Source organism: Eurytemora carolleeae, unplaced genomic scaffold (genome assembly GCF_000591075.1).
Source record: "Eurytemora carolleeae unplaced genomic scaffold, Eaff_2.0 scaffold242, whole genome shotgun sequence".
In the NCBI taxonomy this organism is placed as follows: domain Eukaryota; kingdom Metazoa; phylum Arthropoda; class Copepoda; order Calanoida; family Temoridae; genus Eurytemora; species Eurytemora carolleeae.
This window is the reverse complement of record NW_019396186.1, coordinates 16182-43767: the sequence shown is the minus strand read 5'-3', so window position 1 is coordinate 43767 and position 27586 is coordinate 16182. Positions and strand designations below refer to the sequence as shown.

The 27586-nt window shown below is 30.8% G+C and overlaps 1 protein-coding gene and 1 long non-coding RNA gene across 3 annotated transcripts in view; one reads left to right on the top strand and one right to left on the bottom strand.

The window, feature by feature from the left end:
• Positions 1 to 2454: 2454 nt before the first annotated feature.
• The window catches only part of LOC111697590 (uncharacterized), a 30752-nt gene continuing 5620 nt past the window's right edge, over positions 2455 to 27586 (bottom strand). The window contains exons 1-19 of one of the 2 annotated variants that reach the window (XM_023467643.1): positions 19442 to 19968; positions 18457 to 18498; positions 14580 to 14643; positions 13680 to 13740; positions 13285 to 13374; positions 12388 to 12427; positions 11958 to 12024; positions 11564 to 11591; positions 10766 to 10837; positions 10228 to 10282; positions 9631 to 9675; positions 9296 to 9355; positions 7960 to 8009; positions 7502 to 7545; positions 6079 to 6189; positions 5268 to 5300; positions 4838 to 4927; positions 4170 to 4222; positions 2455 to 3557 (exon numbers count right to left, since the gene is read on the bottom strand). In XM_023467643.1, coding sequence (XP_023323411.1) covers positions 3500 to 3557; positions 4170 to 4222; positions 4838 to 4927; positions 5268 to 5300; positions 6079 to 6189; positions 7502 to 7545; positions 7960 to 8009; positions 9296 to 9355; positions 9631 to 9675; positions 10228 to 10282; positions 10766 to 10837; positions 11564 to 11591; positions 11958 to 12024; positions 12388 to 12427; positions 13285 to 13374; positions 13680 to 13740; positions 14580 to 14612 — 990 coding nt within the window. In that variant the 5' untranslated portion in view covers positions 14613 to 14643; positions 18457 to 18498; positions 19442 to 19968 and the 3' untranslated portion in view covers positions 2455 to 3499. Of the gene's footprint in view, positions 3558 to 4169; positions 4223 to 4837; positions 4928 to 5267; positions 5301 to 6078; positions 6190 to 7501; positions 7546 to 7959; positions 8010 to 9295; positions 9356 to 9630; positions 9676 to 10227; positions 10283 to 10765; positions 10838 to 11563; positions 11592 to 11957; positions 12025 to 12387; positions 12428 to 13284; positions 13375 to 13679; positions 13741 to 14579; positions 14644 to 18456; positions 18499 to 19441; positions 19969 to 27586 lie in introns of those variants that run through there. The other variant, XM_023467644.1, reaches the window with a different exon arrangement.
• LOC111697591 (uncharacterized) lies at positions 23345 to 24606 on the top strand. Its single transcript, XR_002764327.1, has 3 exons — positions 23345 to 23444; positions 23716 to 23796; positions 24101 to 24606. It is a non-coding gene; the product is annotated as an uncharacterized LOC111697591 (long non-coding RNA).

Genomic DNA, 27586 nt, shown 5'->3' with positions numbered 1-27586 from the left:
CTAAAACCCTTTCCTCGTCTATAAAGAGAATATATTTAGGTCGAACTAATAGACAATTTATATCCCAAGGGACTAATATTCCCATGCTAGGAATACAGGGGAGTATACCAACTCATATTTTTTATTTTATTTGCTTAAAAACTTATTATTTTTCATTTTCAACCATTTTAACAAAATATTTGAAGAAAAAATTTGCCTTAGGAAAATATTTATTTGATCAAGGATCCAATTGATAACATTAATTGCAAGATAAATGTGTAAAGATAGAGATATTATATTTATTACAAAGGTTATAAGCTAGCTCTCACTCAAAAATTGATGAGAATCTTGCCAATTACATCTTGAGAATTAAAGTTAAAATTTAGTGCTTTCTAGGTCTAAAATCATTTTAGTTAGTTAGCTGGCTACAAAAAAAGTATAAGTAATGTAGTAAGGTAAAAATTATAGATTAAATAAACCATATATGTCTACCTTTATTGCAAAACACTGAATAATAAATGAAATCAACAAATAATGTTCATGACTATGTACTCGTACTATCGCAAAAAGACAACATCGTAGTAAACTTGGAAACCTAGTAAACTAAGAAGTCGGGGGGAGAGGGGGGGGGCGTTGCATTATTTTTCTAATGCAAAGGGTAGGGTACAGGCCAGCAAAAGGTTGGTCCGTGTAAAAAATCTAAAGTAAACTATTTATGTTATTTAAGCTATAAAAATGTCTAAAAATTACACTTTGAAAAGCCTTTAAAAAAAGGATATTTGAACGCTTAGGCATTTACAATTTACAAATCATTCATTTACTTGTATATTTTTATCCATAAACGTCTACATTTCCAATGAATTATATACAAATTACAACTTACTTATATATGACAATTTACAACTAGGTTGTAAATTTACAAACGACAAAGAAACATTAAACTGGTCTCATACTGAGCCTCTAATGAATTACCCTGCCGTGATATTTAAATAGTAATTTAAATTAATTAGTCTCAAACTCTAATTTTCTGATTCCAACACCTTTGCAACTTGATAATGTCAACCTTTGTTGCAGCAAAATATTTGTTCTCTTCTTGGATATCAGACGGCAAAGATAGAGTTTAAACAAAAGTTCATCAGCCCCACAAAAATGACCTCTGAGCCTCCAGATTTGCAAAATGACCTCCAGACTCCGCGAAATCGTCTTGGTGCCTCTCGCTACGTCTCCGAGCCTCCACCAGTCTGTCTCCATGCCCCGCATTTTACATCCACCACAATTTTTTTTTCAAAAATCTCAACATAATAAAATAGTTTATAATGATACATTAACATTTCGTATTAAAAAGTCCATTTTAATTGAGATTAAAGGTTTTATTTCTGTTTTTCTAAATTTCACAAATTCCCTAAATTGTGAAGAACAATTGAAGGGATACAACCAAGATATAAAGATCAAGAATTTATTCGCAAATTAAAAATGCTCAAATTGGATATTGATATCAAGTGTTCAAGATTAACAAGACTTTACACAAAAATTCAAACCTCTATTCCTTTAAACTTTAAAAGATATTTAATATATATATATATTCAAAGAATTGTAACTGCTGAGGATCGTCATGATAGACGTGAAACATTATGTTTAGTATTATTATTTTTTAATAAATATATATATATATATATATATATATATATATATATACCCCCAAAAGGATGAGACTTCAGAGACGACTTTCCGTAGATTGTTTAGTACGTTTCTTGCATTCAAGATTTCTTGTATAGGACAAAACTGGCTTATTTCTGATCTTAATCATTTAATAAACCTTAAAAATACCGAATTGAAAGCAGAAACCAAAAATCAAGTTTCATATTGTCATAGTTAGTTTTGGGTGGTCTTTACAGTCTCATCTTTTTTGGGTAACGCTGTATGTTTACCTTATGATTAAAATATTCTGCGACTGAATTGTAATAAACTTTTAAATTTCAAATTAAATAAATCAATGAAAATAAATTTGTTGAAATTTTATTAATACTAGGCTTTTAGGGCACTCCGCGCCCATCTTCTATTTAAATTGTGAACATGTTCTTTTTGTTAACATTTTAAAACAAAGAAGAAAAAAATTTTGCGGATTTTTAAAAAAATCACGTTCTGGATAAGTGTCGTATCAGATATTTAGTTTTTTTTCTGCAGTAAATACATTTTTTCTTACTCTAAGTGGATTTATTCATTTAAGTCAAAGGCTTCAACTTTTAACTACGAATACAAATCAAATTTGGCTTGTCTGTCTGTTTATTTGTTTGTATCGATATCCAAGAAACGTCAAAACGGCTGAACCGATCGGGCCCAAATTTTTTGTGGGACATCACGTATATATATATATATATATATATTTTTCACAGGGTTTTTAAGCGATATCAGTGGCAATCACAAAACACATGTAGTGTTAAAATAATAAATACATTAATTAATTATTAATAATTATTAATATTTAAATAAATTATATTTAGGATTGTGTGTGATCGAAAGTTTGAAGACTCGAAATTCGAAATCTTCGAGACGCAGAGAACATTTATGTCTGAAAAACTTTCTTACACGTCGTGCAAAAATAATAGTTTTATAGTTAATTTTATGAAATGTTTGTGTACTTGTCTCTATGCAATGGTTATTTCTTGATATGATAAGCTTGGCAACAAAGCACAAATGAAAAAAAATTGATTTCAAATTTTTTTTTCGAAAAAATTATTCTGCTGAACAAAACATTATTTGATTGTAGAAAATCTGGGAACCAATAAAATCGTAAAGAAATTTACCGTTATAGCCCAATAATTACTTTTTATCATGTCGTAATGAAATTTACCATGAAGTGACCATGAATGATAAAGTACACAATAGTTTCATAAAAAGTTTGGTACAACTGTTGAGCGTTTAGTTAAGCTTAACAATTCAGCATATTTTATTAAAAAAAAAAATCACAATATGAGTTTCAGATTTAAATAGTTTCAAACATGTACATACAGTACTAAAACTGTTGATTTCTGTACTTAATATGTGTTGTACAATTGAAAATGAAAATTAATAAAGTTAGTTCATTTCCCAGTAGAGAAGTTAAGTTTAAAATTGAGTTTTAAATATGCATAAATTTTGCGTCTGCAAAAATTTGAGTTTAGCCAATTAAAATATAATTGATATTTTAATATAATTGTAATTAGAGTTAAATAATAAAGTATTTTTTTAAATAACTTAAAGCGTAACAGAGATAAATTATTTAGAAAATAAAAGTTTTAAGAAAGGACACATTTATTTATCAGGAGCCCTGTGTGCTTTAAAAGTTTAGGTATTGTTGCACAGTTATTAGTTATAGAGAGAGCTTTTTACTTTTTAACCTTTTTTTTGTACAGATTAACTACTGCACAAAATTGATAGAATATTTCTGAAGAGATTAGGCGTTGATCTCCCAATTAAATGTGCCCACAGTGGATATCGAGATCAAGCGATCCAACACAACAGTTCCCAGCTCTGGTTGATTCTATTTAGCATCTTGGTGAACCCACAGGACATCGTTCCAAGTAGCCTCGGTTTCTAATCTAGAGGAAACAGAAATTTGAGGTACGACTAAATCTAGAGATGGGCACGGTCCACTTTTTTCATTTCATTCGTTCATCGTTTGTGAACAACCCATTTCGTTCGTTTTGGTTTCAATCGTTAAAAACAAATTGATTTCGGTTGTTTTCAAAATTATTGTTTATTTCGTCTGTTTTCTCACTGAACAATCGTTCAGTAGAATTGTTCCTTCATTAAACTCGTTCGTTCGGTAAAATTTTTCATTCAATAAAATCTTTCGCTCAGAAAAATTTGTTTAAAAAAAGGTTCGTTCAGTAAAAAACAATTGGTATCATAAAGTTTCTTACAAAATTCGTTCGTTCAGTAAAAAAGTGATTTAATTAATAATTAATAAATTGTAGCCAGCTTCATTGTCCAAGCTTATTTATTAGCGAAAACTAGCTGAGAGTAACTGAATAAAAATGGTTTAAGTTAGTCTACGTTCATACTGCTCGCTTTTTACTAAATTTGGTCCTAGCTCTTAAGTTTATCTCAAAGAAGTTGAGTTTCTTCCACAAACTCTGATTTTTAAGTATCAACGATATACGGATTAGAAAAACTCAATTCCTAGCATTAAGCTTTATAAAAAGTCTTACCCCAATTTCTGTAGATTCATGTTTGCAGGTTGGTATCCACTAGCTGTAAATCCCTTGGACAAGAGTTAAATTCAAACGGATTAATATAAAAGTTAAAAATTTATAACAATAACTATCTCACCCCCCCCCCGTCCATTTATCTATCTATCTAAATAAAACTTTTCATGCTGCTGTAGATATTTCAATTGTTTCACTGTTATATAAAAGCTTGCTAAAATAGACTTGACCATAAATCTATTGACCAAAGCACTGATGGTGTATTTTAAGGGTTTCAGGTAGTCATTAAAGTCTTATTCTTTTTGGTAGCCCCGTGTCTAACATTGCCCTGCATTGCCCACCTACTTACCTAGCGCCTCCCTTACTGCCACCTACCTATCGATCTACATAGACACCTTCCTTCCCACCTACCTATCTACCAACTTACTTACCTACATATCCACCTACCTACCTATCTACCTACCTACCTATCCACCTACCTACCTACCTACCTTCCTTCCTACATATACCTACCTACCTACAAATCTACCTACCAACCTACCTTTGACCTACCTATCTATCTATCCACATACAAACCTTCCTACCTATCTACCTATCTGTCTACATACCCACCTTCCTATCTGCCTACCTACCTATCTACCTACCTACCCACCTACCATATACCTACCTACCTTTATAATTTCCTCAAGATTTGGGCACATTCCGTTCACGTTTCTTCTGATTCCAACCCACTCCATTAATATATAAGGTATATGCTTCAACTGAGTAAAACAAAGATTTCACTAAATTATACTCCCCCCCCCCCGGTCCCACTATGAATTATTTATGGCTCTATGAATTAATTGTGGCTCTATTGGTTAAATAATCCTTAATTCTATCAATCTTACACAGATAACGGAAGACATTTTTTTTTTCAATTTTAACACACATATTTTCAAGGTTTTAGTTAAATACAAAAATGTGTACACAGGCCAAAGGCACGCCATTCAACATTACTTTAAAACTTTTAGAAACTTCATCTTCTCCCCCCCCCCCACCATTTCATCGCCATTACTAGTTTTCAAAAAAAAAATTTTTACATATTTTCATTTGTTTTATTTCCTTAGTCTCGCTCTGGAGGAAGGATAGCAGAGCCTGAAGAATATAAATATGTATTTACTTGATCATGGGTTGAGGCCGGAAGTTTTGAGATTTTGGAAGGAAATTTTAAGATTTTGGTGAGATTTTGATAATTGGAAATTAAGGGGGATATTTTGAGATAGAGGGTGTTTTGAGATTGAGGGTATTTAAGATTGAGGTTTGATATTTTGAGATTGAGGCAGAATATTTTGCGATTAGGCTGGATATTTTGAGATTAAGAGGCGGGGTATTTTGAGATTAAGAGGCGGGATATTTGAAATTAAGAGGAGAAAATGTTATGATTGAGGCGGGATATTTTTAGATTGAGGCGGACTATATTGAGATTAAGAGGTGGGATATTTTAAGATTGAGGCAGGATAATTACTTATCAAGTAATGTTAAGATGTTTTCAAGTTCAACTATGTCCCTAGCGTTCAGCGCCCTCTATTTCTTTATCTAATTACGCCCTTTTTTTGGATTTACCTTATATTCAGCGCCCTCTATTTATTTTACCTTACAATCAGCGCCCTCTATTTATTTTACCCTACAATTAGCGCCCTGTTTATCAATTTACCTTACAATCAGCGCCCTCTATTTATTTTACCCTACAATTAGCGCCCTGTTTATCAATTTACCTTACAATCAGCGCCCTCTATTTTACTTACCTTACATTCAGCGCCATCTATATTAAATTTTACATTACATTCAGCACCCTCTATTTAATTAAAATTCTATAGATTCATCGCTCTTTATTTAATTTACGAAACAATCAACGCCCTCTTTTTAAATTTACCTTACATTCAGCGCCCTCTATATCTATTTTGAGAATAGCAGTATCTGTTTCCAGGATTTCAAGAATTTCATTAAATCTGATAGAATCCACCCCTTCGCCAATTTCATGCTTCTAGAAATTGCAATTTCGAATTGGTAAAAATATGTTCTTCCTTCAGCTTCGAATTCAAATACACCATGCATATATATATGCACTAGGGTTTCCAATCGGAATTCCGTTGCGCGGAAGTAAAATCCCCTTGTGTTGGAAAGCCTAATATTCACCCCTTTTAACCAGTTTTACCAGCTTTTGACGAATTTAAATTAGCCCATTTATAATGAACAAAAGGTAGCCCTAGAGCAGTAAAAGATAGTTAGGAAAAAAGTATGAAAATTCATATATTTTTATTTATTTTTTTATTCTATTTATTAGTGCACAATTATACAGTATACAACGAGGAATGAGATATTTAACATATGAATATATAATTAATGTAAAGTCCAAAACAATAAAAAACTTAGTTGTATATTACATATCGTCAATAAGTTCAGCTATTTAATCATAATTAAATCCGTCTAAACATTTTGATTTTGATAGTAAATCTTTAAACAGTGGAATTCTCCACGCATTTTCAGCCGGATTCGCGTAAATCATGTTTGATTTACTATAAGAGACTTGTTCAAGGACAGTTTATCAACATAGATTTCATTTGCAATATTAGATAAATTAGATAATTTTGTTCTTTGGTCATTTTCCTATAAATCAAACAATAGTCGTATGGGACTTTTACACAAATATTACAAAAATGATACAAATCGGATACACATTCCCTTGCATTATAACCTTGGCACATAGATACATACATTACTTTATCATATAGTAATGGAATATGGTTCATTACAAATTTATTTACATATTATATTTGATGAAAAGTAAAACAAATATTTGAATGTTTGCTATTCAAATTGTATGAATGTAGTAAATTAATTAATTATTTGAATTTTCAATATTTTGCTTTAAGATTTTATTATTAATTATTAATTAGAAATAAAACTTAATGAACTTAAATTTTTTGAGCAATAATGATATACAGTTTATTTATCAAAAAGGTGTTAGGGAGTGTTAGCAAAAAATACAGGAGGCTAAACCCGCTTCAAATTTGGAATCGAAATGTATCAATCGTTTTTTTTATCTGATCTTTGAGAAATGATAAAATGTAAACATCCGTTGATTACAGCTGACGAATCTACGAAATCCCCCAATTAGCTGAAAATTATAATGGGAGACATCTTGCGGCCGTATTGTTGTTCTCCAAAATGAGTAACAATCACTATAGTACTATTTGAATGCATTACTCAAACATAGTGTATCTGGATTACAAGAATTCTGTGAAAAAGTTTACTCCTATTTTTAGCGAACACTCCCTTTAAAATGATCTAGTTACCGGTTTGGTTTGGGAGTCTGCCTCTGATAAAAATGAAATCCCACCTAACAACAAATTTTTATTGATTTTTAGTAAAAAAAAAACAACAATTTTTGTCCTGTATAAAGGGACTGTAAAGTGTTATTTCAAGCCTTTATACCATTATAAAATTAAGAATAAATTGAACATTTTTATTTGGGATTTATCTGTTAAAGTGACGTTTCAGAGCCATGAGGAAATTATTATAATTCAAAACTCTATTTAGATGTTATTATACGACGATATCTTCTAATCATTGTCACTTATAAAGAGGTTTTAAAGACACCATTTAAATCGTTACTTGTAAACGCCCTTTTATAAATGGAGGGTATCTTGAAACATACGTCTGAGGAAGAGGGCGCCATTTTGAATCACGAATACCATTTTATAAATTGCGTCTATGCAGTCCTTTTAACGGACATTTTTAGTATTTTTCTTACCTTCATTATTGGGTGCTTGGTTCCATGGATAAAGTTTAATTTTCTCATCACTAAAATTAACTAAATGTTTAATTTTGTCAAACATGTGAAGAAACACAATAAAAAAGTGACATTTCCGTTTTTACACCAATTTTCTTAAATATTTAATAATAAATGTAACTATGTTGGGATTGTCCAATTAAAGGGAGTGTTCGCGAAAAATAAAAGGGAGTATAGGCTTAGGAATAAAAATAATCGCTTTCGATCGCTACCAATCTTACTTCTATATATATCTGTTGCGTCTATAAGGAGAAAATTGGTAAAACGACTCATACCGAAGAACGTAGCGTCCATACAAATTCAGAAAGATGCAATATTAGACCCGTATCAAAAAATAATCGATTTAATTTTAAACAAATCATTCAGATATTATAACCTATAGTCATCGATTATTTTTCGACGCATTCATATATAATTAATATTTCATAATATTTGTTATTTGTTTTATATACAGTGCACTTAAAACGCCTTTTTCCGATAGGTGACTCTTCCACGTGTAATCATTCAATGCATCGAGAGCAGAGACATCTGGTGGCCAACTATTTCGGTGTTTTAAGTGCATAGTATACAAAACGAATAAAAAATATTATGAAATATTAACTATTTATAAATGCGTCGAAAATAATCAATGACTATAGATCGTAATATCTGAATGATTTGTTTGAAATAAAATTGATTTGTTTGCTGCAATCTGAGTTGAATATTGCAACTTTCTGAATTTGTATGGACGCTACGTTCTTCAGTATAAGTCGTATAAGTCGTTTTTAACAATTTTCTCCTGATAGGCGCAAATGATAGTAAGATTAGTAGCGATCAAAAGCGATTTTTTTTCGCTGTTAGTTCCTTTCATTTTTTGTGAACACTTCGTTTAAATAAAGAAAACAGTTAAAACTATCCAAATTTCCTGATTAAGGAAAACATCTGTTATAAGTCTAAATCTTACAGCTTAAAGCGGAGGGAAAGTGTAATTTCAAGTGACCTCTCAATATGCAGAGAAAGCCAAATGCCTGATTAAGAATATACATTATACATCATCTTTGACCAGGAAAAGGGTTTAAATGATACCATTGTGAATCTTACGTGGCCTTGTTTGCATGGTGGAAGTTCACTTGAAATTAAGATTACTGTCCCTTTAAAGATGGCCTCGACACCAAACTAATAAATTATTTTTAACAAAAGTTTGTTATATTTTCTAATAGTGTATTACATTTACCCAACACTGTGTTATTTTTACCTAACAGTTTGTTATATTTACCTAACATTGTGTTAGATTTACCTAACACTGTGTTAAATTTACCTAACAGTATGAGCTATAAACCTCACATTGCTTTCAGTTCCTTCAAGCATCGTACTAAGTCTTTAAAGGACAAATTAAATTAAATTTTAAAAATTTAAAAAGCTAAATCGCTACATCTTAGCATACAGTGAGATCCAGGAACCTGTGGAATAAATGTGTTCTTGCTTTTACTTGTAAAATATTGCCGAGGATTTTTTTCTTTGCAACTGTCGCTATCGATATAAAAAATATCATAATCCTTTAATCAATATTTTAAGAAAAGGAAGACAACATTTATCCCCTGTTTTATGGTTCTTACTGTATTATCACAAATATTATTTATTTTGTCCCCTTTCCTGGCATAAGCAAGATTGGTTTTAAACGGGTCCACTGCAACAACCCTAAATTTATATTATTTTTCAAAAAGCAAAATTCTAACGTTAACAAAGGATGGAGTAAATTCTCTCTACCATTTCCTGATATACAGATGTTTCTGTAATTTGATACAAATCCATTTTACAGATATTTTAAATCGAATTTGATTAAAACTTAAACAATGATGCTATCGTAGATTAATACTAAACTGATTCTTTCTTATGTATTATGTATTATGTAATTGTATGCTTTAATTTATATGAAACTTGCATGGGAATCATTCGTCGCCTAGGTTTCTCACAGTTACTCTCGCCGTTTACCCGCAATTGGTCGATTTTACCGTGAAACTTCTCCGTGGCTCTTCCGAGTTTCCCAGTCAAATTTTAAGGCAAATCGGTCCAGGGGTTCATGAGTTACGATCAGACATACAAATAAACAAATAGAGATTACATCTTTTATGTAAAAATGTTCTTGTTTTTCATTGCTTGAAAACAATGAATTTAGGACAGATTTTTAATAAATTGGCATCGGATTTCAGTTAAACATTTTTGAGAAAAAATATTTAAAAAAAGTGTTACTTGAAGTTCGCTGCTGCGGCCGCCACAGTAAACATGCCGATATTAGAACCAACATCTGAAATATTTTTATCATTTTAAATATATATAAACATCCAACCCCCTTTTATTCTTATACAGGATAATATATATTCCGGTATTAGAACCAACATCTGTAATAATTTTATTATTTTAAATATATATAAACATCCAACCCCCTTGTACAGGATAATATGCGTTTTCCCGGGATTTTTACTTATTCCACGGCAAACTAAAGTAAATGAATTGAGTTTTTGCCACAAACTGGAATTGGCGTATTCCTATATCTTTGCAATCTGATAATGTGTACATATTTTGATATTTCAAACTAAGTGATCTAACAGAATGTTTAGTTTGAAATATCAAAGGTTTACGACATCTGGTTGCAAAGATATTAGAAAACCAAATCAGAGTTTGTGGCAAAAAATCTCCCTTCCATATACTTAAGCTTTATAAAATAGGATACTGATGTTGGGGATAATTGTTCCCATAGAGTTGGGATAGGGTAGGTGAATACAGTTACCTAAGAGAGTAATATTCTGATATTTTGCCAGCAAGTTTAACACTAATTCTACCATTGCTTTCTCCCAGGATCCTAGAAGTTTAATTCGAGTTTTGATTTATTTTTACCACATGTTTGCAATAACATCATCACTAACTTTTAAGGACGAACTATTAATCTACAGTGAGAACCAGAAAACTCTGAAATAGTAAGACGACTTTTAGAATCAAGTTTTAAAGTCCAATGAGCTTGGTAGTGATTTGATAAGTGTCTAGTTAAACGATCGAGTTTTACGAGATTTAATTTCAATTGGTTAAAGAAATATAAAGTTATGAAGGTTGTCTCAAATAATAACCTGAATGTTTTCTGACCTTGGATTTTCCGACCAAAAAATGTATTTTCTCTTTAAAAGGTCGTTAACGAAGGGTCATCCTTAACGGTCGTCAAGGAAGGATCGTCTTTGAAAACGATCGTTTTAAAACCATCGGGTTTTTTAAAAAGATTTTTTTTTTAAACGAAAAACTATCCTTTTTAAAAAAGACCTTTTAAAAAAACGATATTTATAAAAGCGGTATTTTTAAAAACGATCGTTTCGTTTTTGTTTTCTCTTCGTCGTTTTCAAAAAGAAAGTTTTTCAAAATAGTAGAAACGATCCATCCCTTGCTAAACACTCAAAGAAAAAATTCAAATTCTGATGCTTCTTTAGAAAATATAATAAAAAATAAATAATTCCTGATTTTCAATTGTCAAAAAACCTTATTAAAAAATTATTAATCTTTAATCTTTTTAATTTTATTGAATTAACTTAATTTATTTAACCTGAGTTGTATATTGACCTCGAAATGTACTGAAATAAAATAATGTTATCAATATTTAATATAGTAATTTTAAATTAAAGGAACTGTAAACATAATTTTTTGTGGCACTCGATTTATAAATTGCGGTATATCCGATTTACAACGGAACCATTTATTCCTGAGTAAAAATGAGGAAGATATCGACGTTTTTCTTTCTTAAAACGTGCTAAATTCTGGCATTTTTCTTCATTTCCCAGCATTTTAAGCGAGAAACAACGAATGAAAAGGTAAAAGGGCACTATTGTGAATCAGGCATTTCACTTTATACATGCGGGTTATTTGAATTTACGTGTATAGTCCCTTTAAAGTTTATAATTTATAATTATATAAATAAATTAAATATTATAAATGTTTACCGTGTCCACCTCGAAAGGTTTAACACACATGATAAACTTTACTTGTTTAAAGGTAAAGGGACCACTCCTGATATTCAAACCAAACTTTTTCGACAGAAAAATAAAATTTTAATTTTACTTAGCATAGAACTTCTATGGTTAAAAATTAAGCTCATGAATATTTTTTTTTGATTGAAAACATAATAAATTATTTTTTCTGATTTTTCAACAGTTTTAAAAAACGAATATTGTTTATAATGGTTAATCGGTTATTTATTGAATTTTTATTCTAATCCTTTTTTCAAATTTTTTAATACACTGCATGAGAAGGGTTCACCAATCTGTGCAGAAATGGTGGTAAAACAATCAAAACTTTATATATTGCTACTGACTTATGCAAACACAGTCTAAAAAGTAAAAAAGTTTTAAATTCTTTTAAATATTTAGTTTCCTGACACATGCAAAGGGTTTTATCCTAGGCAACTGATCTCCTAAATTATAAATTATCCAAACTTTTTCAAAGAAAAAACAATTATACGAAATTACTGGCACAACTTTGTGACCTCGTAGCTCCTCTAAATTCACATACCCCCCCCCCCCCACCCCACCCCACGCTCCACACAAAAAATTATAAAGACAATTATCATTCCCTTATAAAAAGCTGGTTTTTTGGTATGCAATAATTTTTATTTAATCCCGACCCTTTAAAAAATAATAAATAATAAAACAATAAAAATAATTTGTTATTTTTTACAAAGGAATATCATTTACTCTCAGACAAATTAGAATCGATGGAAATTTAAACCCCCGAGGGATTCAATGGTAAACCCTTGAGCTGCGCCCATTATAGTTTCAGTAGAAGTAAATATTTCCATTTACTGATAGCGCCGATTGAAGGATTCATAACTCTAATTGAATAATGAGATAGATAGAAAGATAGATGTTACCGCCATACTATTTCTATTGGTTTAGAATAAACAACAAACACATGACTGAACCCTGATTGGATCAGTCGCTAATGGACTCGGCATACAGGAGTGGCCCTAGGGTTTATCATTGAATCCCTCGGGTCTATTTAAATTTCCATTGATTCTAATTTGTCTGAGAGTAAATGATGCATTAAAACCTTTAATAGTGTTCTTAACATCTTATCTCTTTACTTTAAAATGATTTATGGAAAGGGGAAAAACTTAAAAATAATGATTAAGCACTTTTTTTCTCATTGAATAAATATTTCATTTTCATGGTTTGCAAAAGTCGTAAAATCTTCTCAAAATAATCATAACAATAGAATTTACGACCCCCGCCATTTTGAAAATGTTTTTTTCGAGTTGGATAATTTAATTTCCTGTAATTTCAATACTATTGAGAGTCTCCAAAACACTAGTTTCTACAAGTTGTTTGTTGAACACAGGGGAGATTACCTCATCATCAATATCTGAATAATATTTTCTTAAAGATAAATGTGGTTTTTCATCCCTATCTTTGAAAACGTAGAAAACTTAACCTTTGAGATTTTTAAAACTATTAAAATTATATTTAAATTATATTTATATTTCTAATGTCCTAACCACTATATCTTTGCAATCTGATGGTTTAAACATTTGATATTTCAAACACTTCTACATTAAACAAATTGAATATTTTGAGCTCAAAGTTCTACAGCATCAGGTTGCAAAGTTGTACGGATTAGAAAATTAGTGTTTGATGTGAGCAATCGGAATTTGTTAAATCTATACTTACATGTATACGAAAGATGAGAAATGAGGTAGATAGAGGCGAAAATAAGCAGGCCTGCCAGAACCTTTCAAATATTATTTAGTCAGAACCGGAAAACAGTGGATTCTCGCTGCTTTTTTCTTTCTTTTAAAAAATGTCGATACGGAATTTGTAATTTACAACTGTTTTGCCTTTATACAAAACAAATAGAAATATATGGCAACTATGGAAGTTTACATCTAGGCTTAAAAAATCCTGTAAAACGTTTACAAGCTGTTAATAACAATGCATTGAATCTGTAACACAAACAAGAATATAAATATAAACGATTGAACACAAACTTTATTGGGCAGACATAACAACAAGCAAACAAGCTATTAAAAATGCAAGCTATCAAAAAACAAAATATAGAATTATATATTTGCAAGATATTACAAATTAATCAATTACAAACTATGCATATGTTTATTCTAATGCATGAGCGACTCAACTCCAACCTTTTTAAATTTTAAGTTTTATAACACACAAAAGGACTATAAGACAAAAATGTTAATAATCACCAAAACATACATAAAATCTCATGGAATAAGAACACATGAGTTGTTAAGCATTTATAGCTTTTACCGACTTTTAACCAACCTTACCGACCATTGACTTCACCAACGAGGAACGTTAAGTTACATTACGTACCTTGGAACATTTCAGTAAAGTAACCAAAATGTTCGTGAAAACTTTCGCGCATTTTCATCTCAAAATATGATAAATTTTTGCAACTACTTAAAAAATCGGTCTTAAAAATAAAAACCCTTGGTAAAGTAAAATTTTCTCTAACTTCCCTGTAAATTACCTGTATCTAAATAATTATCAAATACCAAAGAATATAAATATTGAAGCCAATAAACATTTTCATCAATTTCGTGTTACCTGATTTTTGCTTCGTTGAGATAAAAAGACCATTTTCTTGATTTTATTCTAGCCGAACCAAGGTCTGGAAATTAAATATTTTTTTAAATGTTCAAGTCACAGAAAATATATTTAGTTTTCTTATAAATATCAATAAGACATTTATGGAAGACACTTGTGTCAGATATACCTTTATTGTTAAATTAAAGTACATTATTCTTGAAAAAAGGTTTAAATATTTTTATAACCCCAAACAGAGAAAATAAATTGACTTTGCAGGGACTATGCACGTTATTCAGGTTACCCTCGATTCGCCAAGTTAGGCTACATTTCATTAATAATTTTTTAAATCGTTAACAAAGGGAATGAAGTGTACATGAAAGTAAAACGAACTTGGTTAAATAAAAGTGTACACAACATTCTAGAATACGATTTTTATAAAAGGTTTAACTATTTTTAGAAACCCAATTTAGAGAAAATGAATCTTTATCATAGCAACAGTGATAGTTTAATCATCAGTAAAGTAAAGAGTCGTTGTCTCATATACTTCTTATATATATAATATATCTGTACAGAATTTATAGTTTAAAATATCTAAGGTCTAAGACATATAAGGTTTCGATTGAAAATCAGAGTTTGTGACAAATACTTAATTCCGTTGTCATATGTTCTTTTTATAAGATTTTTTGTAAAACAATTGTATTTCGTGTTTGATTTCTTATTTCAATAATTTGTGAAAACATTTCAAATGTTTGAACACATTTTTAAAACTTGATAGTGTTCACAAATGATATTTTGACAATTATAAGAATGAACAAAACGGCATCATCAATTATTATAAACTAGCTGAAGTTGCCTGAGAAAAAAAATTTGAAAAAATATTTTGAAAAAAATATTATGAAAAAAAAATTTGATTTGTTTAGCCTATAACACCCCCCACCCCCTCCCCTAGCCACCCATGAGTGTTCACAAAGAATTTTATCCCAATCGGTCCAGCCGTTTGGTCGGCAAAAGACAAAATACATACGAATGTTTTGTATTTTTTTAGCTTATAACACCCCTCCCCCCCCCCCCCGGGCCAACCATGAGTGTTCGGAAAGAATTTCAGCCCAATCGGTCCAGCAGTTTGGCTGGCTATAGACAACATATGAATGTCTTGATTTATTATATAGACAGAAGTTTGAAAAAACTGAATTGTTGTCAGAAAGTAAACCTCAATTTAATGATTGGAATGTTCGATTTACAAAAGTACACTTAATTGTCTCACGTGGATTTAACGGTTCTGTCAATTTTTCAGAAAACTGTGACTTTCAATCACACTTTAACCCATTCTACATAATTTTATAGCCATTTATCTTAAATTCTTTGTTGTTGGCATATACATTTTAAATAAAAAAGTATAAGATAAACAAATCTGTAAGTCTAAAGACTGTTGAGTTATAGACGAAAACACGTTTGATTTCAAATGAAAGAAACCGAATGCTTCTCTCTCTTCTTAGTTTAGGGTGGTCTAGTTAACAAAGGTACACTGAATCAAAAGAACATTTTTGAAAAACACTTGAATTCAGCCAGATGTACATAATTAAAATTAAACATTCCTACAATATAAATCGGTAAAAAAAAGATTCCTAATGAAACACTCTCGAAAATATATTTAAAGGAAAAACGAATCAAATTCAAAGAATTCTTTAAATCTTTTAAATAACTGAAGAAACTGAAAAATTGTATCCCGGTGGGGGGAAATGTGGGGGTGGGGATTCCACCTCCACATTACTAGAGCACTAAAACTTCCTTATTTTATCAAGTTCAAAAATATAATAATTAAATAATAATTTTTTATTATTAGAGCTACGTCACTGATTGTTAGTTACAAAACTTTTAGATAGCCTCAACTATAAAAGGGTCCAATGTATTGGTCTCCTGAGTCCGCGATTTAAAAACTTCGGCTCGAGTCGTAATTCCTGAAACCCAACTTTTAGACCCAATCTTAGACTCAACACTGACGACAGCTTGTGTCACGTGATTGACAGCTGCAAGATCTTCGGCTCGGCTTAAGGAGTTAAGCCCAATGAAAATAAAACCGACCTTGGTTGGTTTTAGTAGAGAATATAAGGCACAATGTTGCGTCTTGTTCTCATAAAAACTGGGAATGCGCCAATTCCTACCATGAAAATCCACAGAACAGAATATTAAACCGGTTTTTTTTAATTCGCCTCTGTTGGAATTAAGATGCAACTTGAATCCGAAAGCTCAAGCCGTAAATAAGGTCCAACGACAGCTTAGACCCGAGCCCAAAGATAATATATATATAGATATGCAGGCAGGTAGAAACCTCCTTCCTAAATTGCTTGTAGCAGACAACTAATTTTTGAACCTCTGAGAAAATGTGAAAAGAGAGACATCTATATTCCTTTCTCCCCTTGCTGCTATCTGTAGGAAATACGCATTTGTGTTATATAAACATACAGTACGCGTATTGCATCCTGTATAGTTCAAGTGTTGCTATCTGGACATGTTTGACCAATAAAATTAAATTTCAAGGTAACACAAACATACAGTACGCGTTTTGTTTATGTTATGATCAGATCAGTTGTACTTTGTCCTAGATTCGATGTACTTTTATAGTAATAATTTTTATTTAAATTGCGTTAATTTACGTATGCCATTCAGTACAATTTGCACATTTAAACTTTGTCTAGTCAAATTCCTACCTCAGTTTTATTTGCATTGATTAATTTGTTTCATTAAGTACAATATGCAGTATACATTGTTGATACTATAGTACGCATTTAGTGTTATCACGCATAAACAAAGTGATAAATTAGCAACAATCCAGAGGATAAAATGCCATGCGTACGACAGAGATGGTGCTGATTTCACATTTTCTCAAGACCTCTAAACTTAAACCTGCCTGCATATCTATATATATATTATCTTTGCCCGAGCCGTATTTACCCGAGTTTTTAAATCGCGGGCTCTGGTTTAACTCATCTGGTGAGCAGGAGCTCATTAACTCACTTACACTTTTTTATAGCCCTAGACTTAAACATTGTAGTGATCTAGCATTTACTTATTTGAAACCCCTTGAAAAATTAATGCAGTACCTTGCATCAAATGTTTAATTTACAAATTGAAATCATTATTTTTAACATTTTTCAACAGACTTTACGATTTGTTTAAAACCAAGTACCAATTACTCATTAAGAGGTCTTTTTTGATGCATACAATCAAAACATAAACAAACAAATTCTTTGCAAAGACTATCTCAAAATCTTCACTTAATTCCCATGTTTATTGGGACACCCTGTATACCAATAAATAAAATATCTTTTCTTGGAATCTATTGCGGCACGTATTTTTTCGAACATTTATTACTGATCAATTCCAAAATGTGCTCTGTCTTTTTTTATGCATTTAGAATAATCGAGGTTAATACACTTTTCGATGAGATTGCAACATATTTTTTAAAATTAAATACTTTGAGAGCTTATAGCCTGTTCTACAATATAAATTATACACTTACTTTGTCATCTTAAGATGATATAAATATATATCTTTCAAATACTGTCAAAACTGAATAATCGTCTCTTAAATTTTTTGTGACAAAAATTGAAATGAACTGAACACTTGTCCAATCCTTAAATCTGTACAACCTGATGTCCTGTCCTGTGATAATACACATTATGCCTCTTTCTAGATCTAGTTTGAAAGTTCGATGGTTTAAATCGTCAGATTGCAAAACTATTGTTCTTAAAAAATATTAGTTTGATTGAAGTGTTTATTCTTAGAGTGCCTTCCGGATTGGCCAAAGATAAAAGTATGAAAATAATGTATGTTGTATAGTTGCTAGCATTATTTTTGCAGATCTAATGGCCTCGTATGTACTACATATAAATACCTTTAATTATGCAGCTGAACCGACGGTTTCTCTGTCACTGAACTAAATTGAGTATAGAGTATATAAAATACAACTCAAAGAAAGTAATTGAGTTTTTAATTCAATATTTTATATTTAAAGAGACAGTAAGCGTTATTTCAGGAGACCCTGCAAGCAGGGTTGATCATCGTTTTTAAACTAATCGAAATAACGATAGTTTTTAAAGCAACCCAATTGTTATTATTTTTTTTTTTAAATAGTTTTTTTCTTAAACGATCATTTTTGTGAGAAAAAACTTTCGCTATTGAATCTAAATTTTATGATAATTAATTTAAATTTTGTTAGTAAGATAAGTTTATGAATGTTGTCTTTTAAATGGTTTTTGTTTTATCGATTTTTGTTGGATTTTCCGATCTAAGGATTTACCGTCCAAAAAAATTAATTTTGTCTTCAAAAGCGTTACCGATCGTCAAAAATTAAGAACGACTTACTTTCGTGAAACTTTTTAAAAACGATCAATTCGTTTTTCGTTTTTTCTTCGTCGTTTTTAAAACGGAACTATCGTTTTTTAAAAATTTGTAAACGTCCACCCCTACGCTTCTACGCGCAAAGATGACAATGCCAAGTTTACAAGCTTTGTACTGTACAGTGGTACTCTTTAAACCTGTGACTGATAAATCGAATATTTCTCTACAAAAACTATTGGAATTAATGAACACTGTGTTTACAAGCTGTTTATTATTTCTGGAATATATTGATATTTACTTTCAAGACGTGGCAGAAAATACAGACACTCTATTTTTTGCCAACAACGTTGGAAAAAGAAAATTCTAGATTTTCCGGGAATAAATCCTGGTTGAGTTTATATAGTACTCTATGGAAACGTTGTGCAAGACAGGTTCCAAGAAGCTTATGAGAGAAACATCAAACTATGGTCTGTCGAAATGCTCAATACAAAAAGTTTGAAGTTGGTGGTGGGTCAGGGTTTTTGATTCCAGAATTATACCTGGAAGCTGTGATTTAAGTTGAGAACCTTACAAGATAAGTAAGAAACTCTCTCCTGCATTAGCTGAAGCAAATAGAAGTATATGAAAAGGGAAAACCTAGACTTGTAAGAATTTTGAGGAGATTGTAGTGATGTGATCCACCTCATCCTGAAATCCCAGAAACCGATGAGATGATCAAAGTTCCAAGTTTGCTGAAAAACCCAAGGGATGTATACAAGTCATCCAACAGCTGTAGTTATGTCAAGAACTGGAATATCATCATATTAGGAGGATAATACGGGAAAAATGAAGACAGAAGTGAAATTAATCCTTCAGAAAGCAATAGTGGAACTACAGAAGTAGTTGTATCAGGAGAAGTGGAAACAATCCCTCCCATCTATATAGAAGACGATGACGTAGATATCCAGCTAGCAAGGACGAAATGGAACGGTCAACACTCAACTCAACATGGACACATCAACAGCTCCTGCAGCACAGAAACTACAAGGAGACCAACAAAATATTGTGGTAAAGTGGAGACATCGAGAAGGCATTAAAAGAAGTCAAAGAGATTCATATTGTACAAAGACCCCGAGGACGATTTGGATGAATTGGATTAACCCAAACGTTGCATGCTGTTTTTACATATCTATATAAAATGCGGTGTACATTGTCTCAGGATCTAACTGCTTTATTTGTTTACTATGTAAAACTTGTAATGCGAATAGACTAGATACATATTGTGATTAGATTATATACCTGATTAATATTGTGAATACGTATTGGAACTTATCATGTAACATATAGATTTGTAAATAGAGATCAGTTAGAATCAGAACTCCCTTTGATTTCAATGTAGAGTAATTATAACCCTCGTTGAGTATTCGGGATGAGATCTCAATCAGATAAAGAAAGGATCAATTAAAGGCTTGTTTAATATCCAATAGCTTGTTTTATAGAAAGCTATGTTTTTGTCCCTGTGTGGCATTTAGAGCCTGAGTTATAGCTTGTTTGATTGATATCTACTTGTATGTCCCAATGTGGCATTTAGAGCCAGGTGGGTTGTATCCTGATTGACTTTGATAGCAGACATAGTACCTGGACCAATACAGTATTGGGACGAAGTTTTAAGAGTACTGCATTTATTTAAGGGATCTCACAAATTTATATGTCCCTCATAACATTTTGTTTGCAATTTCTCATAACAATACACTGTTCTGTAATGTGTCATTTTTATTTTGTTTATGTTTTTTTTTTGGGAGGGAGGAAAAAAGGGAGGGATAGTTACTTGTTTATTATATGCAAGCTGAAGGGCCCGGCGTTGGACGACGAAAAAAAATTTTTAAAAAATTTGCTTGTCCACAAAAAAAATCAGCCCATTCGCTCCAGCCGTTTGACCGGCCAGAGGGAACATATATATGAATGTCATGTTTAATAGAAAGTTGAGACGGTTTCTTGATATTTCCAATTGTGGACTGTTAATATTTCGCAATAATTAATAATCGATGGAAAAAAGTTTTTTAATAAAGGATATATCCATTATGCATGAATATGCATGAAATATTGATTTTATTGTAAAACTAGGAAATTTAATATTTATTTCATGGGTATAATAAGGAAAACTCAAAGGTTGGGAATGCTCCACTATATTCGTACCGGCCCGGCCCTATCATCGTATATTGTCTGGGTCCCTCTGTAAAGCATAGTGAGAACCAGAAAACTCTGAAATAGGAAGTCGACTTTTAGTTTTGACTTATTAAAGTCTAATAAATGCATGGGACACAGTAATTGTGCAGTGTAAACAGACCCATTTTACTTACCTAGTGATTTAATAAGTTTCAAGTAAAACAATTTTCTTAGTAACAACATCAAATATTCCTAAAAAGTCGTCTTCCTATTTCAGAGTCTTCTGGTTATCCATGTAGATAAAAAGTTTAAAATAAATTTAATGGATTTTGATGAGCAAAGACTATTTTTGTCTTCATGGTTTCACCGACAGATAGGTTTGGTTAGAGGGTTTAAGGAGTGCCCGGGGTCAAAAAGGTGATTTTGATTTCATAATACACAGATTATACGGAGATAGACAATCAGGGAGTTCTTGCCCCTTGTCTAGCGCGTATCTTGATTTGGAACTTTTTAAACTCATTTTATAATCTATACATATTTAAAAGATCAGATATAATTGGGTTATCATGTCAAAAATTGTGAATATTGCATTAATCTACTTAGCTTGTCTGTCTGTTTGTACCCAATAATCGTCAAAACGACTGAACTGATCGGGCCCAAATTTTTGTGGGATCTCGCGTGACCCGGGCTAGAGAAGATTCATGGATGATCGAATTTTCAAAAATTTGCTTCTAACAAAATTCGATTTTTGAAAATTTTTAAAATCCACGATTTTTTTATGAAATCCGAGAACTTTATTGTTTGTTTTGTTTTACAATATACACAAAGAGAACATGTTTACTATTGAAATAGAAGATGGGCGCGAAGAGCCCTAAAAGCTAAGTATTTATAATTCAACGTAAATTCACGTGACCTTTCATTTATAAATGTACGTGTTCAGATATAAATTCATAACAAGAGTGAATATTTATCAATAAAATCTTTTTCCAAGATTAGAACGACGGTATTAATGGTAACTCGCAAGTACAGGGGCGACTTTTAATCAGCTAGAGTATGCTCTGCAGTACAAATACAGACTATTTAAGGCAAAACGGGACGGTAGGCCAAATGAATGATCCCCTACTAGTGAAAATTATGTGGTATGTTCCTGCTTGCTACATAATGAAATAAATGTTGTGAATTAGGTATATATTTATTGAATATTGATTAGGTCGACCTTCCCTTTAAGCAAATATTCAATCTAATCTATAATATAGCAGATATGTATTGTTAAAATAAACTATACAATCTATTCTATAATATAGCAGATATGTATTGTTAAAATAAACTATACAATCTATTTTATAATATAGAAGATATGTATTGTTAAAATAAACTATACAATCTATTCTATAATATAGCAGATATGTATTGTTAAAATAAACGTTACAATCTATTCTATAATATAGAAGATATGTTATTGTTAAAATAAACTATACAATCTATTCTATAATATAGAAGATATGTATTGTTAAAATAAACTATACAATCTATTCTATAATATAGAAGATATGTATTGTTAAAATAAACTATATACAATCTATTCTATAGTATAGAAGATATGTATTGTTAAAATAAACTATAACACTGTTGCGCTGTTTACTGTATACACTGTACAGCTGGTATACCAATAAACATGGGCATACAATTACGACTTCAAAATATTCTTTTTGAAAAATAAAAATTGTAATAACTATAATTTCAAAAGTAGTTTGCACTGTTAGCGCTAGTGCAAATTTTATGTGAAAAGTTGTTTTGCACACATAGTATGATGTATTTGTAATATTTCTGTAGACTGTTCTTGGTTTGTAATATTTCTTCAAACTACTCTTGGTTTGTAACATTTCAGCAAACTGTTCTTGGTTTGAAACATTTCTGTACACTGCTCTTGGTTTGAAACATTTCTGTACACTGTTCTTGGTTTGTAACATTTCTGCAAACTGTTCTTGGTTTGTAACATTTTTGCAAACCGTTCTGGTTTGTAATATTTATGCAAACTATTCTTGTTTTGTAACATTTGTGCAATCTGTACTTGGTTTCTAACATTTCTGCAAACTGTTATCTTGGTTTGTTTCATTTCTGCAAACTATTCTTGGCTTTTAACTTTTCTGAAAATTGTTCTGGGTTTGTAACATTTCTACAAACTGTTCTTGGTCTGTTACATTTCTGCAAATTTTCTTTTTTAGTTTGCACGTACAATTATCATTGAACAAAGATGATCTTGAAATTTTCAGTCATTTCCCATGTTTATTGGGACACCCTGTAGAGTTAGAAAATGGGTGCGCTCTTGAGTATAAATACTTGGATAGAAGGATCCTGGAGTAATCAGTATCTTCTCTAAACTCACACAAAAAACATGTAGGTTTTTATTTACAATCTAGGACCTCGAAAATCAAACTTTTTTTTTTCTAATTCTTTTATCTTTGCAACCTTTTGGTAATTTTAAACTTAAACATTTTGATCTAAGACATCATGTTGTAAAGATATAAGAATTGGACATAAAAAGTTTAAACCGATTGTTCAGTTCCTTTAGTTTTACCATTAAACAAATCTTTTGTTGATAAATTAAAAATTGAAAAAACTAAAAAATTATTACAATTGGAAACTTTATAATTAATATTGTGTGCAGGTATTCTCTACAGGCTTGTGTAAATGTTTTCTTCCTTGTACTAGCGTACATTTGTTGTACTCTTATGGCCGCATCTTTCAGGTAAATGTACTTGTACCAATACCATTTATGTACAATACATTTTTTAAACGAAAATTATTTCTTTTTACTTTGCATACAACATATGTTGAGTTGGAGTTTTAAGAAACATAGAAAAAAAATCGTGGGTGGCTTTTAACAAATTGATTTGATATTTGAATTCAATTTATAAAGAAAACGTAAACACAAAAATCGTGTGAAATCTTAATCTTTTTAAACTTAAATTCAGAAAGGTATCCTTAAAGCTTTTTTTCTTATAAAAAATTGAGATATCTATGATTTTCTCTTTGAAAAAGTTGTATAATAGGGTCCGGCGGCAGGATGAGAAGCCCTACTGGTGTGACGAGACTCAGGCCGGGTTCGGGTTCAATAATTTCGAGGCAATTAAGAAAATATGCGAAGAAGCTGGGTTCTAGATCAATCCATCAATTAATCATCAAATCAATCATGCAATCAAACAATCAATCATTCATATAGATATGCGAGTAAGCTGGATTCAAGATCTATCAATCAATCATTCAATCAATCAATTCATCAATCATTCATAAAGATATGCGAGTAAGCTGGATTCAACATCTAACAATCAATAATTCAATCAATCAATTCATCAATCATTCATAAAGATATGTTAAGCTGTATTCAAAATCTATCAATCAATCATTCAATCAATCAATTCATTAATCCATTAATTAATCAATCAATCATAATATTCAGATTATTTACTGCATAATCAACTTAATAAGTGTTAACAGTACAAAATTGTATACCACAACATAAGCACTGTTTTTTCCAATAAATTTGTATGTCTGACAATTGACTTGATTACTTCATAAATATAATTTTGAAGACGACATTTTATTAAAGTATGTGTAATGTTCGCTGAGAATGTGCTGCTTGAATTACTCTTGAATTTGCACTAGAACATCTAGTGTGTGTATTTGTATTCAACAGTAGTTAAAAAAGGATAATTTTATTAAAGATGGAATTTCAAGTGCAAAAGCGTTTAAGATACCCACAAAGGATAAGACTGTAAAGACGACTTGAAACGATTAAAAGTTTACTTTATGTCTGCTTTTTTGATTATTATCTTTAATTTGCCTACATAATGATTTGCAAAGAAAAACAAACAGTTTATTGTTGCAGGGAATCATAGGCATAAGAAAACAGGCGGAATGAATTCCGAACAGTCCTCTCTGAAGTATAATCCTATTGTAACCTGTATCAGAAATTTGTATTAGAAATTTGACAAATGTAAATTATGGGAAATTTATTGTTGTACAATGTACACCTAACTCATACAATTTCTGTAATTTCTGTCTCGACTGTTGTTTACAGAAGAAAGCTCATTAATACTATTGTTGGCTAAAAGGGAGGAGTCAGGTTTCCTGCAAATTCAATACTTTATTAAAAGAACTATAGCTTGGAAACCCAGCTTTGTCTAAAAACTAAACTTTCTCTATAAAATTCTATTACTTCAATTTAGAATTTTAAACCAACCTAAAACCATTTCCGTAGGTACACCAGAGGCCGAATTTATAGAATTTGAGCCGCGGTTTAAATTTAAGCCACGGCTCAAATTGTATTAAATTTTTTAAGATTTAAGCCGGCGCTCAATTGAAACCGGTTTTTAGAGGATTTGAATAATGTGAGGCAAATCAGCCAAGGGGTTCTTGAGTTATGATCGAACATACAAACAAACAGAGATTATACAACGGTGGTAGGCGATTATATCAATATTATGAAAACGGCTTTTTTGCTTCATTTTTAGTTGTTAACAAGCTTTTTTCGTATTACAAGTTTTAACTTAAACATGATGTTTTGAATCTCTCTTTTTTAGTTTGCTTGAAAGATGAGTGTAATAAAAATATCAGCAGATCCTTGAAATTGTGAATCCCCATTCAAATCGGCAACTTTTAGACATTTAACTGATTTATTTCATTGCAAAAAAACATTTATGCTATTAAAAGCAGAAAACCAAAACAAATCCTAAGAGTTTTACATGTCGTCTTCCAGTTGTTTTTTTTATCGATTTATCTATCATATTTTGTCTTTTATGATAAGAAGAACAAGTATAAATAAATTATTTTTGATTTTTATATTAATTTTGGAACAAATGTCATTTTTAAATATTTATTATATTTTATATTTAATAAAGAAACCCGCCCTTGTTGCACAAGTGCGGTCCGGTGGTAGACAAAATTATAGCAATATAATGAAGACGACTTTAGATTTAAATTTTGATTTTATTATGCTTCTAAACAGCATGGATAGACAAACACGTGGAAATAAAATAACCTTCTCTTTAATATCTTTTAAACTTGTACTTCGAAAAAGCTTATTAACAATTAAAGCAATTATAATAATTAATTAAAACTTCAAAAGTCGTCTTCATTATATTGGTATAAGAATTCGAGTAACCCTGAATAAATGGATGGAAGACGTAATTTCAAGTAACCCTCGGTGTATGGACAATGGTTTAATGGGTACCTGTGTGAATAGGACATGCAACTCTATAGATTAAGATGTGCCTCGGTGTATGGTTTAATGGTACCGGAGTAAATATGACAGGCGACTCTATAGACTAAGATGTGCCTAAAGTCTACCGTCTTGTTAAGGTTAAAAATTACAAAAAAGTTTGAATGTTACCTTTAAGGTGGAATCTCTAATTAATTAAAACTAGAATTTTATATCCGGTTGACACAGATGTTTTGGTAAAATCTATTGGAAATATCAATGAAAAACTATTAATTTAAATTATTAATAAAGTGAGGAGTACGGTTGTAGTGTAAAATATTCTTTTTCGTATTTCCGCACATTTAAATACAGGGTCATACAAAATTTGAAAAATGTATAAATAAAAGAAAAATACAGAAAACACCTGCTTTTATTCAACGTGCTGCTTTGAGGCCATTTTTATCTATTTTTTAATATTTATTTTCTGATCTTTATAAGATAGGCGAGGAATTAAATCATATTTTTAGACCTCCATTTGTATTTGAATTGACCATTGAACATGAACATGAAGTATTTACAGACCCATTTCACTTCACCTAGTCTGATTCGCAACCCACTGGTTGATTTTTTTTTATTTTCAACAACATCAAATGCAAATAAGATGTCTTAAATATCTCCTATATACTCCACAGTTTTATGGGTCTAACTGTAGTATGGGAAGCAAAAATATAACCTAAATAAAACACTACAATAAAATCCAGCCTGATTATTTTTTCTTTAACCGACAATATTTCAACTCCTTTGCATTTACACTAAATTCTCTTGGAATGTATGTAAGAAAACGCCTCTGGAAGCAAGTCCTAGCTGGGTTTCAGATTTCTGGTATTTTTTATTTTTGTAGATAAGAATATGTGCGACGGACAAATAAATCAATCAAAACTTAAATAGAAAAGTTTTCTTCATAATATTATTTTAAACACCAACCACTGTAGTAAATTTAATTTATTTATATTTAGTAATATGAATTTAGATTTAAAAATCAATCTGATTACTGCAGCAAATAAGCTTGTACTCCGACCTTTCTTTACGTTGCTTTAACAAAACTTGTTGTTATCAACAACCCCCTACCTTACATCTTAATCCGCCCTTATATCTATTACACCTTAGAATAACTCTATCCCCCTATCGTACATCTCTTACACCACGGAAAACAATACGCCCCTCTCCCTGCACCTTATATCTATTACACCATGGAAAACAATATCTCTCCCTGCACCTTATATCTATTACACCATGGAAAACAATATCTCTCCCTGCACCTTATATCTAAAGCACTGTT